Source organism: Chanos chanos, chromosome 12 (genome assembly GCF_902362185.1).
Source record: "Chanos chanos chromosome 12, fChaCha1.1, whole genome shotgun sequence".
Lineage (NCBI taxonomy): Eukaryota > Metazoa > Chordata > Actinopteri > Gonorynchiformes > Chanidae > Chanos > Chanos chanos.
The window spans coordinates 13,771,891-13,784,439 of record NC_044506.1 but is presented as its reverse complement, the minus strand read 5'-3'; the positions used below and the strand labels follow the sequence as shown (position 1 = coordinate 13,784,439).

The window sequence follows — 12,549 nt, the reverse complement described above, 5'->3', positions numbered from 1 at the left end:
GTCCTGTCACCGGGAAGAGCCAGTCATGATTATCCAGCAGCTCCGCATAACTGTGACTCACAAATGACTGACACGAATGTCATGAGACACAATGAAGCCAAGCTCCAGGCAGAACGGGCTTCAGTGTGGCATTAAGGATGGTTACTATTGCTTATGAAACTGACATCCCGCCTCTCTCTGACATTCAGATGCTGCAAAATCACACGCGCATGTATCTTACGAGAGTGACTGGTGAACACACAACATGCATAACCTGACAGCTGACATGTCAATGCCGGTTTGGCTGAGGAGGCCGGCTTTATTTTCTCCGATGACACAATAAGGTGGCTTATGAGAAACAGACTGCTTGGCATAATGATCACTAACATACTGTTTGGCACTTTATGTCATACATAAAAGAAACACGTAAAAGAATACATGTAATATATGTATATAAAATACGTCTGTCAGCTATGGTCCATTTTCCAAGATTAACTCAGTAAATCATTTGTTTTTCCATTCATACACATAAAAGGACAGGAAATTAGTGTGTACCTAAAGAACACTGTACGCCTTCCAGCATATTAAGAGCCTACTTCCAAACTCCACTGCAGAAGAACATTGTGCAGACAGCTGGACATTTTAATTCACACAAAAAAATACTAATGGCACAAAATGTTCATTTCTTATATAACAGACAGCACTGTTAATTCTCGTCATCCGTGACTTCCTCCAAATCATCCTCTTCCTCCTCGTCTTCGTCCTCCTCCTCATCATCATCATCTTCCACCTCCTCTTCCCTCTGTCTACTTGGAGTCCTTTGTTGCTATAATGAGGTGATCATTAAGTTAGAAACCAAATGCTAATAAGTTCCCTAAAGATCCCTTTTAATACATGTTTTAAACATGACATGAGAGCTATTGGTATGGTTGGTTGCTTGGAATGGTACATTTATCAGCTCATCTAATATGATTCTGATATATTTGTTGTGTTGTTTTTGCAGCTGACGGTGAGGTTTCACCCTGTGAGGAAACTGAGGCAGAATGGATGCAGCCTGATTACTCATGCTTGCATTTTCGATTTCTTTAATTCAAATTAGAGGCTCAGTCATATCATACAATTGGTCTGGCAAGCTTTGACCAAAAACATAAAGCTATGTGATATGCTAATGAAAGAACAATGTTCAGGACATATACATCCACTTTGCCATGATGTTCCTTTCATTCAGTTGTCCAGACCTCCCCTCCCCCCACAACAATGTTACCCTATAAACGATCAATTAGCAAAGGCCTAGTTTAGGTACAGAGATTTCAATGTTGTGTTGAATATGACTGCATGGAAACCCTAGTGCAATTAAAAAAATCAAGACATCAAAGATTTATTTTGGATTGGTGGTAAAAGACACAACCAATGAATCATATTAGTAAACCACTTTAGGTTCTGAAAAGAATACATCAGTGTTCAGTATCTGTATGATACTTACCTGCAAAGTCCCTGATTTACTCATGCTTGTGCCTGTCCGATTCAGAGAGGTTTTGGAATTAGCACGGACTATTTCTAACCGTGACTGGTAGTCAGGGGGATGCAGTGTGCTCCTGAACACCTGCCAAAACAGGACCATGGTCCTCCTCAGTTAAACCCTGAATTGTGCCTTTTAATAACTGTGCTACCATTAGGAGTTTAATATGGACATTATAGGTACAGTACAAAATGCAAACTACACTCATTATTGCTTGTGAAAATTTAGCTGCCCTTCTGAAAATATATTTGAATGAACCTTTTCATAAATGAACATACCATACAATGCTGGGCTTTCAACAGCTGGCTAATGGTCACAGTTATTCCTTTATGTAAAATATATAAAAGTCCACTTATGATCCAGTTTTAAGTCCAGTAATCTAAAATAACTTCTTTACATACAACTCTTAAATATGTGGAAATTTCACACTCAGTACCAGAAGAGAATGGAAGAGAAATGAGTTTTCCATGCAAAGCCAGAGGTACATTATTTACAGCGTTACATTGTGTTGCCAGCAGGGAAAAATGGAAATTGGCATCAATCATTCGTCGTTTCTTGGAAGATAACAACAAAAATTTCACCCATGTGAGAACAAACCACAGACACCCAATCACGTTTGACCAGATGCCTCTTAAGTTGTTTTAAATGTTAGCGTCAATGAAAGAGCCTGTATGACAGGAACCAGGACACTATAAGAGAAGGTGACTCTATGTTTGAAAGAGGAAACAGAACCAAGAGAGGCACTTGAAATTCCCCCCCTCATGACCCAAAAAGTAGAATAAAAGCAGTGAAGTATGTCACACAAAGTGTACGTTCTCCGTGTTCCTCTACATGTAAAAGTTAGGTGTACCAATCACAAAACGTGGACACATGCAACACATTTGACAGGGAGGTCTAGAAGATGCAGTGTTAGCACTGGACATTTCTTAATGGCTTTTAGGTGTATCAAAACAGCAGTCAAATCCAGTTACAGACAAGCAAAGCGTGTGTTATGAGAGGATGTAAAATCTTTACCTCCAGATCCCCTTCCTCATCCACATTCTGAATGTGCTGGTAGGCAGTAGTGTACACCTCCAACGCTTTAGCATGAAATGTCATTTCCACTGTTACAAACTCACCAAAGATCTTCTGCATCACAAGAGAGAAACAGCCATTATAATGATAGTCTAGTGTCATTAAACCATGAGAGCTGTAGGGGGTTTGGTTTCTTTGACATCACATTTTAAAATGGTAATATTCATATATGGTGAACATTAATGATATGATGTGAAAAACAGTAATGCTGCACAGATTACTATCTTTACTCAGTGATACACTCCCCTCCCCACACACACACAGTCTGAGTACACTATGGTCTCAGGAAGACCTTGATATCCCGGATTTTCTGCCTTTCGAATTCGTCTATTGTCTCCTCCAGTTGGCGAGTCGTGCGTGTAGCATCCATTGTGGCCCTCTGGAGCTCACTCTCAGCCTGTCACGACAAAAACAACCAGACACAATGCCAAGCACAGACCAGTTATCTGCTGTGATCTACCTCATGAATGGATGTGACTCAGCTGAGAGGTGTGTGGCAGCAATAATAGAATTTAGTCAGAGAGCTGGTATGCACTATTTGTTCCTGTACTACCTGTGCATGTCAACTCTCTGATTCTATGTACTACTGCCAAAATAAGGGAAACACCAACATTAAGCATTTTACGAGGGTTTTGGGTCAAATTATGCAGCCAAAACAGATATGATATAGCGCAGATTCGAGAAATGCATACAGCTTTACTGGATGGATGCACTGCCATTTCTCATTTGGTGTTGTTGAAAATAGTGTTTCAGGCTCCAGATATCTCCCTTAAACATTCAACTAGGTTGGGATGTAGTGAGTAAGACATCCATGGCATAGGATTTACAAGCTCATGCAACCATGCAGTGACCTGTCCACTCATGCCCTGTGGATGGGAGCACTTTAATCCTGGAACAGACCTCTCCCTTAATGATACAAATGCTTCAGCATGTAAAACACCATTGGACCTTAAGACTAAATGGATATTAATTGCTTATTTAACTCAGGAACCACGCCTGCTTTTAGTATAGCCTTAACACCTCATTTACTCTAGTGCTTCCTCTATTTTGGGAGTTACCTGTATGCCTGACTTACTGAATGATAGACAGTTATACTACCAGATTTGTTTAAAGACAGCCAAGGCCCACCTGTGACTGTGAGAGGTAGTCAAGGAAACTCCTTTTTGTTTTTCAGTGTGCCTGCCCCCCTCCCCCCCCCCCCCCCCCCCCCCCCCCCCTTCCTGATGTTGAGTGCTCAGTTCAATGTAACAACCGTATAATGGTGAGTCTAGTCCAATAATTATCTTATATTTTTATTACTACACTTATTTCTGCAAAAGTAACTGAAACTTTGACTAGATGACTCAGCATTGGATTGTTCTGCGATGATTTACACAAGTGTAAGAGACTGAGACATAGGATGGAGGTGAAAAGAAGGATACAATGATTTGCCTGTCTGATGGGTTTCTCTGTCTCATCCTCTCCAGCTGCTGCATCTGCTTGGCCTCTCGGTTCCTGGCACTCTGTGTGTTCTTCAAATCTTCCTGTAGATCGCAGAGGTTTGAGCAAAGAAGATATGGTAGAGAGAAACACTGTAACGTTGTATTTATTGTTTGGTCAAACTAAACAAGGCATACATAGTCAGAAGATAAGACAAGTATTAAGTGACCGCGGTGTTTGCCAATCAACAATTATACTACGGTAAAATACTGCCCTCCTGTGGCAAGTTAGAGTAAGGCATGGTACACGTATGATCCGCATTTATTTACCTGTGCAGAGCAGATCTTTTTAACAGTAGTCTTACCTCAACCATAATCAGTTTTCACACTCACCCTTTTTTGTTTCACAACTCCCCCATAACTTTTCAAAGGCTCTATGACTTTGGCTTCCAGTCTTTCCACCTGTGAATAACGTTTTATGTAAGTAGAGAATTAACTTTTACAATGGACTAATTCACTCGTTAGCCCAGAGACGTTGACTAGATCAATAATTATAATTATAATATAATTAATTAACTAGAGTTATAATTACGGGCATTCTTATATACATATCTGAATAAAGAAGAGTTTGAGTGTTACCACTCAAACACTTAGCAGAATAACTTGGTACGCACCTCTGCTTGGCGATAATCTTGAACTTTGGCGAGCTGATCTGCGAAAAGTTTTAACCCATTTTTCAGATTTGGCGTCTCCGTGTCTGCATAAAGGCTTACTTCTCTCACTAACACGTCAGCTTTATCCCTTAGTCGTGCAGTTTTGCGCACATATGCTGCAAACAGTTGGCACAACTCCCCGAAGTGTTTCTCCACGTTGTTCACGCTCTCCTGGATCTGCCTTGTGAGGTTATCTCTAATGATAATGTTTAATTGGGAAATGCAAAAGTCAGAGCAGTCTTTATTATGTGGCCTCATTCCGAGCAGAAATTCACAGCTTGCTTTACTTTTTCGCTCAGCACCGCTAACTCTCATAAACAGGCATCTCACTTAAGTAAATATATTGTTGTTAGCTTGCTCAAATGGTGGCCGAAGTTATTTAAAAGACATACGTTATTCTGAGGGTTAACATGACTAACACAGCTGCACAACGTCTCCGGATTAAACATATCTAAGCATCGTGATCCTGGAACTTTTTTATTCACACTCAATCAATGCACAGTGACGCTAACTGATGACTGAACCACATTGACAGGGAGACGGCATGTGCGGGAAAAGTTACCAGGCTAACTAGCAAGCTATACTGTATGTAGCTATTGTCCTGGATTTCTGTTGCTAGCTAAACTAGCAGGCTACCAAGCAAAACACATACGCTGTATTAACCATATAAGCAGGTTTTACCTTGCTCTCGCATCAGGAGTGCGACTCATCATCGCGTACATTGAGTCGTTTACTGTGCTCTTCAGAAATGAGATATCGTGAAACACAGTTATTGTTATTATCCTTAGCGGCTAAGTTTTTGAGGTTTGACTATGGAGCACGGCTCTCTGCTTTTACATTTTAGGAAACGCCGTGCGCCGTTTCCATGGAGTTGCGTACGTCTGTGAGCGAGATTACGTCACTTCTGGTGAGGAAGTCTGAACAAAACAAAGGGTGTCCTCTAGGTGGCAATTGTTGTCACAAGAGATAGACGGCATGATCATGTTCGTTACTGAGGTCCACCTATTTTATTGGTTATAGAAAAATCGACTGTACTCAGTGAACGTGCAACATTTTGAGGATCTGCAATGGAACTCAAATTTACCACATCTTAAATCAATTTCTACCCTGCTACAGCAGTCCTAATTTGAAACCTAACACGAATATATTATCAGGGAAAAATGGAGCAGACTGGATTTTGAATTTAAGTAAGTGGTGTCTCGATATGAGACCTGTTCTATAATGAATAATTTACAATAAAAAAGTATTAGGACAGTTAAATGCAAATAAGTTTTTGAGCATGTGAGATAGACAATTGCTCCCTAGTTTCACAAAATGTTCAATTACCATATCATTTATAGACCTATATGTTTCTGTACCATATTAAGAAAGGAAAAAAAAAAGAAAAGAAAAAGAAACTGCACCTAGCTCATTCTTGAACAGCTTTTATGAGTTTTGTGACATTGCCAGAAGCAGGGTTTATGACTATAGAAATTAATGGGGATTCATTGTAATGTGCTCTTCTGTTTCAAATGCATGAATGTCAGCAGCTGCTGTGTCTGTGCCTCTGTGGAGAATGTCCAAAAACCTTAATTATCATGTTTAATCATCCATGAGATTGAAACAGGGGAGATTCCATAGTAACAGATTGTCTGTGTAAAACATGGTCATTGGATTTAGATGTGTGTGTAGAATCCCATTTAAGTCCTCTGTGTCTGTCCACTGACATGCCTAACACAGAGTACTCGAGCTATTGCCCGATAACCTTACTTTGATCTTGACTATAATGTATGGTAATGCTATTACATTGATTGTAAGCTGTTGTTATAGTTGATATTTCTTTCTTTCAGTGGTGAATCATGTGCAGTAGAACACATCATAAATACAGTGATATGGTCTAAAGTGATGTGGTTATTAATATATGACAAATCAGTGGGCAGTGTACAGGGTCTCCTGTATGTAGGACGAAATCCTTTGCTTTACTGTATAAATCAAAGGAATGTTTTGGTTTTGTGTTGAAAGTCAAAGGGAATTGCTGTAGTGGCATTTGTTTTCCACTTGGTGGCAATCTGCCTCTTTTTCTATCCACAGAATCAGCAGAGGACTGAAATACTTCAGAAATTTAAATGGATGGTAAAAGTATTTGTCTCTTTTAGAAAGTTCACTCCCCCCTTTTTTGCCTAAGCAATGCAGATGTCGCTAAGGATACGCTTTTGTTTACTGTTTAATCTCATGACTGGATTTGGCTCTGTTTTGATGAAGAAAAACATATTTTTCATAACGAGATGTGAAAGTGCATTAAACAAATGTTGTTATCTCGATTTAGCTGATGCCATTGTTTTGAAGTAAAATATATATATTTTGTAAAACATTTTTGAATTCATGAGCTCTGTATAATATATATATATATATATATATATATATATATATATATTCACTTTACACAGTCTATTAGATGAACTCAGTGTACATGTTGTATATTTACATTTGCAGAGAGAGCAGTTTTCTAGTAAACAGTTTTCCTTCTTCGCACCCATACCAGCTCTTCTGAGTGCTGGCCTCAGCCCCAGGGTTGCTGCATTGTTTGTCTGGAGTGTAAATTTATTCTGGAGGAGTGCATCTTCCTGGAGACTGTGTGGCTGACTTTCTTAAGGAACAGATGGTGTTATTACAAAAACACCAATTAGCAGGAAGTGGGTTGCATCCATGCAGATCTTGGTGCTTTGTGCTGGTTGCCTTCTGTGCGGCGCTGACAGGTTATGTCAGAGAGATGTGCTCCCGCTGAACAGATTGGGAGTGACATATGTCAGGAGCTGGGGCGGCGGCGGGGCCCCAGCGAGAGGGGCCGGCGGAGCCCGTGAGCATCGTCCTTCTCGCCTCCAGGTGAGAGACCTCATCAGCGCTGGGACCCTTGAGGACTCCCAAATCATCTCCCCTGCCTCCCACACCCCACCAATCACCGGCAGCAGCAGCAGCAGCAGCATCAGCATCAGCAGCAGTAGCAGTAGCAGCAGTCTGCCAACCCGTGTGCCCGCCTGCCATTGTCATTATGTGCTCTGTGGTGTCTGTCAGCAGCCACATCAAATGAGACCCACTTCCTCTGCTGAGTGGTTGCATTCTGTATCCTTATTTGACTTGATCTGAAATTTTCTATTTCTTTTTTTTTCTTTGGCTTTTTCTTCATCCCGCTTTTATCTCGTTTATTGGAAATAAACATCATGTTGTCGATATGATATAAGAATTAAAGCAAAGCCTTTTATATCAGATATTCAGTGTTATAAAACATGAGCTATTCACTTGAAATCTGTTATTTCAAATCTTGTTTGATATTTGTATGTACATGGAAATGGGAAAATAAAGGAAATTTGAGTATATGAGACATAGAGAATATTGAAAGTAATATATCTTAGTGACTTTGAAAGCGGAGTGACAGTAAGGACATGTTTGGCTGGGATTTGATGGACTTTAGTACCTGTATAATACTTTGAAATGCATGGGAAGGCAGACAATCAGCTCTGAATTAGCTGCCTGCAAATATCTAGGGCAGGACCAGGCAGTTTGATTATCATCAGTCTGTTAAGAACTTCACTGACAGGAATACTATGGTCAGGTTATGTTGCATAAAATTAATATCACACTTAAAAATGTACGTTTGCAAGTGAAGCGGTGTGAAGAATACAGACAGTGGAAATAAATAACATGGTCGGATGAGTCATCTTTCATCTTGTTCTCAAAAAGAAGCTGAGGGCATGTGCGCTAAGAGCTAAAAGAAACCCAGAAACCTCAGTGCTTGTTTCCTACTGCAGTGGATTCTGATGGTGAGAGTTCCCCGGCAAGGTGACAGAATGTCTATGCACAGGGCGTGAGTGGTCACTGAATGGTTTGATAAGCATGTAAAGGATAAAAACCAGATGCCATGGCCATGTCAGTCACCCAACTGAAGACTTATTGGAAATTGTGCTTGTGACAGCGGTTCCACCACCAAAACAGAAAATAATTTCCTGAGGCTGAAAGGTGCTGCTTCCCTCTTGTAGAGTTACATACATGTGCGTAGAACCTATTCTAAGGGACACAGAAGCTGTTCTGGCAGGTTGTTGCAGCCCAGTAGCATATTTGGACACTTAATATCTATCTATCTATCTATCTATCTATCTATCTATCTATCTATCTATCTATCTATCTATCTATCTATCTATCTATCTATCTATCTATCTATCTATCTATCTATTTATCTATCTATCTATCTATCTGTCGGTCGGTCGGTCTGTCTGTCTGTCTGTCTTTCTGTCTTTCTGACTTTCTGTCTGTCCGTCCTCTTCCCCTTCCCCTTTTTTTTCCAAAAATTATTAGTGTCTTCACTCTGCAAAGCTGTGTATGATTTTATGACTTTCAGTGTGGCTAAGTGACTTTTAGAGTGATTTTCACTAAGAGATACAATGCTTGGCTTTAGCTGTAAATTAGCCTTGTAATGCTCTCTTTCCCCTTGAAATTGATTACACCTTAAAGCCCACTCCGCAGAAGTGTTATGGATCCATAATTTATTTATCACATATTTAATATTAATAGCATTCTTTACTGCACTTGGGCATCCTCTGTGCCAGAATGTTTTCCCCAGCATATTTACCTTAATGCATCTCAGCGCTGGAAACGTAGCCAGACGACCATTACACACACACAAACAGCTGAGTACATCTTTAATGCACGTTAACCTCCTCCCTGTAAATGGCTGCCCCTCTAAGCACACAATATCTATCACTCCCCTTGGGAGGTGATTCTGGACTTCATCCAGGGCTCCTAACCGCACTGTCTAATTGAAGATGACTTCAGACTACAGAAACATGGGAAAGTCCAGCGACTGTGTGTGTGTGCGTGTGCGTGTGCGTGTGTGTGCTTGTGCGCGCGCGCGTGTGTGTGTGTGCGTGTGTGCGCATACACATGTGTGTGTATGTGTGTGTGTGTGTGTGTGTGTGCATACACATGTGTGTGTGTGTGTGTGTGTGTACATTTGCAAGCGCATGTCCCTGTGTTAACATAAGTATGTAAGAGAGTTAGGGAGTGTGTTGCATGGATTTTTTTTTTTATCATGTCAGTATGAGAGACATTTTTCCAATTTTTCCAATATATTTTATCATAGCTTTGCAAGAACTGTCCTTATGTCATCAATATGCAAATGGCTGAAATCGCTAAGAGTGCTTCCGTGGTTCCCTAAAGTGCATTCATTAGAAACTGTTAGCATAATTGATTCCCAGCACTGCAATAAAACTGGTCACTTTGCAAGCCTTCCAGGCCCTGTGGGATTAAGGGGGAGTTCATGGCGCAACCTCCATCATAAATCATTAAGTGGTGCCAGTGGCCAATGGACTGTGCTCGTACCCAGGAGACACACGGACCACAGTATTCCTGTCACTGATGTCTAAATCATAGGATATGACAGCAGTCTTCACTTGGCATTCACCCCTAATCTTTCAGTTGGTGTACCACATCAAATTGAAGACACTAAGATCTCACTTTTATAGATATTCAGCTCTTATTTCATTCTCTTAGATTTATGGATTGATATTGTTGGTAGTGGGCTACAGTTTCAGTGCAGCCCTGTTCTTTTAGATACATTCCAAGGTGTCTTATGTCCCTTACGATGTACGTGTTGGAATTTAAAACGCTCCATTTCAGAAAGTTCTCCATTATTTTCATGTTTACACTACCAGTTGATCTGTGCTATTTGAATTCATACCATACATTTTTCATTGCACAAAACGGAATGTCTTTTGTTCATTTTGGTGCATTCTTGTGAAATTCTATGAGAATCCTTATGTTATACATTATGTTTCGAAGTAACTGCAGGATTTTCTGGGGGGATCTCTGAGAGAAAAGCAGGTGTATGTGTATGTGTGTGTATTCTCTACAGTCCTCCACAGAGAGAATGAGAGGGAGCTAAATGGGGGGTCTTGCTGTAGCTCATCCTTTATTTTCTAATTAAAATGCTCCAGCCTGGGCACAGGAGCACCACGGCACCTCAGTGCAGTGTGTAGAGGGAAATTTGTGATGTATTGCCTCCTTGCAAATAAAAAGGGATCCATCACCTCCACCAGCCATAACCCAGATGGCCAGAAAATTGGCTTTGTGTAGAGATGTGGATTCAGGCATGAATATTAATAGAAGACAGATGTAAACGCATATTAATATCCTTTCACTTTTAGCACTGCCTGAAATCATAATGCATCCACTTAGGCGAGTAGAGGGGTTGCATCCGGAAAAGTCGCTCACCTCTAATGCACTGCCAACTTATTGCTTTTTGTGAGCGCCCGACATTGTGCGTGCGCGTGTGTGTGCGTGTGTGTGCGTGTGTGTGTGTGTGTGTGAGAGAGAGAGAGCGTTTGTGTGTATGTTAGTGTGTATGTGTGTGTGTGTGTGAGAGTGTTTTAGTGTGTGTGTGTGTGTGTCCTCTGTCTGTCCATGTGTTAAGTGCTTTCAGAGTGACGCGCTGAGTGCTCATCTGCTTCAGTAGCACAGGTTACCCACATCCCATTTATCAAGTAAAGTAAGACATAAAAAACTGCTCAGATTATACTGAGCCCCTGCTTGTAGTGGAGCTCTTTAAAGTTTTTTTGGGAGGCTGCCGCATTTAATAGTATGTGAAAACTCCATATTCATGTGCATGTACAGTACTCTCCATATGTTTGCAATATGTCTCTCTGCAGATAATTAACCAGAATCATGTGTGTGAAATTGGTTTGGGGCACATATTTTTTTCATTTTTACACACACACACACACACACACACACACACACACACACACACAGACACACACACACACACACACACACACACAAACAAACACAAAAATAACTCACAGACCTCTACACATTAAAAATACCATCAATACTAAATAACAGCTCATATATTTAAATTTAAAATATACTGTCCAACTAACTAAATGTCATATACAATATACTCCTCACTGGAGCACTTTCCAGCTGAATATTAAGTAGGTTTGCATTAAGTTTTGTTAATGTAGGGAAATTTACTTTTTAACTGTACTTTTTAATGAGTCAGGCAGTAAACATGATGCTGATGTTCACATGCTGAGCCTTTTATTTAAGTATAAGAGGGAAAAAAAGACATTTCCCCATACCACCACAAGATGGCACTAGCACTCCCTTCTCAAAAGAACTGTCACGCGCTTCTCAACCTTCTTTGCATGCCTCTGTGTCAAATCATTTTTAGATACACAAGAGAAATGGGTTCCATTTCATTTGCACATTGACACAAAAGTAAAATCCTCTCAGGTAATCTTTAGATCCGTAACACATTGCTTTCACACTTTGGACAATCCCTCATCTTCTTGCCTAATGCTAGATAATTGAAATAGTTCTTAGTCAGTAGTCAAACAAGTGTGTAGTCGTGCGTGCGTGTGTGAGTGTGTGTGTGTGCGCACGTGTGCGTGTGTGTGTGTGTCTGTGTGTGTTTGTGTGATGTGTTTTTATGCATTTGTATGTGTGCATATGCAGGTGCTTTCTCCCCTGGGAATAAGACAGTTCGTCTGTAAGAAGCTCTTGTCCTTCCATAATGCAGCCAGGACCATAAACGGGAAAGGGTGCCTGCAAGCCACTCAGCTGGGCAGAGCTCTCTGAGCAGTGCTGAGCCAATATGGAAAATTAAAAGCACTTAATAGAAGGTGGTGCTAAATCATGGACTATAAATGTTAGAGGGTTTCAGTCAGAATAGAGGCAGCCTTTACATGGCAGGACTGAATTATCATAATTTAATTCCCACTCTCAAATGAACCAGAAGACCCAATAAAGGTCAATTAAGCAACTAGCCTCCCCCTATTTCTTTAGCAGTTTTACTGCCTCATTCTCTGTTATG

General features: G+C 40.6%; 1 protein-coding gene across 1 annotated transcript; it reads right to left on the bottom strand.

Moving 5' to 3' along the window:
* Positions 1 to 685: 685 nt before the first annotated feature.
* Positions 686 to 5,416, bottom strand: cibar1 (CBY1 interacting BAR domain containing 1). The gene is made up of 9 exons (XM_030789448.1): positions 5,385 to 5,416; positions 4,665 to 4,899; positions 4,384 to 4,452; positions 3,994 to 4,095; positions 3,701 to 3,706; positions 2,865 to 2,969; positions 2,513 to 2,626; positions 1,463 to 1,582; positions 686 to 805 (listed from the first exon to the last, which is right to left on the bottom strand). Exons 1-9 carry the CDS (start codon positions 5,414 to 5,416, stop codon positions 686 to 688), a joined length of 903 nt encoding a protein of 300 aa, XP_030645308.1.
* Positions 5,417 to 12,549: the final 7,133 nt, after the last annotated feature.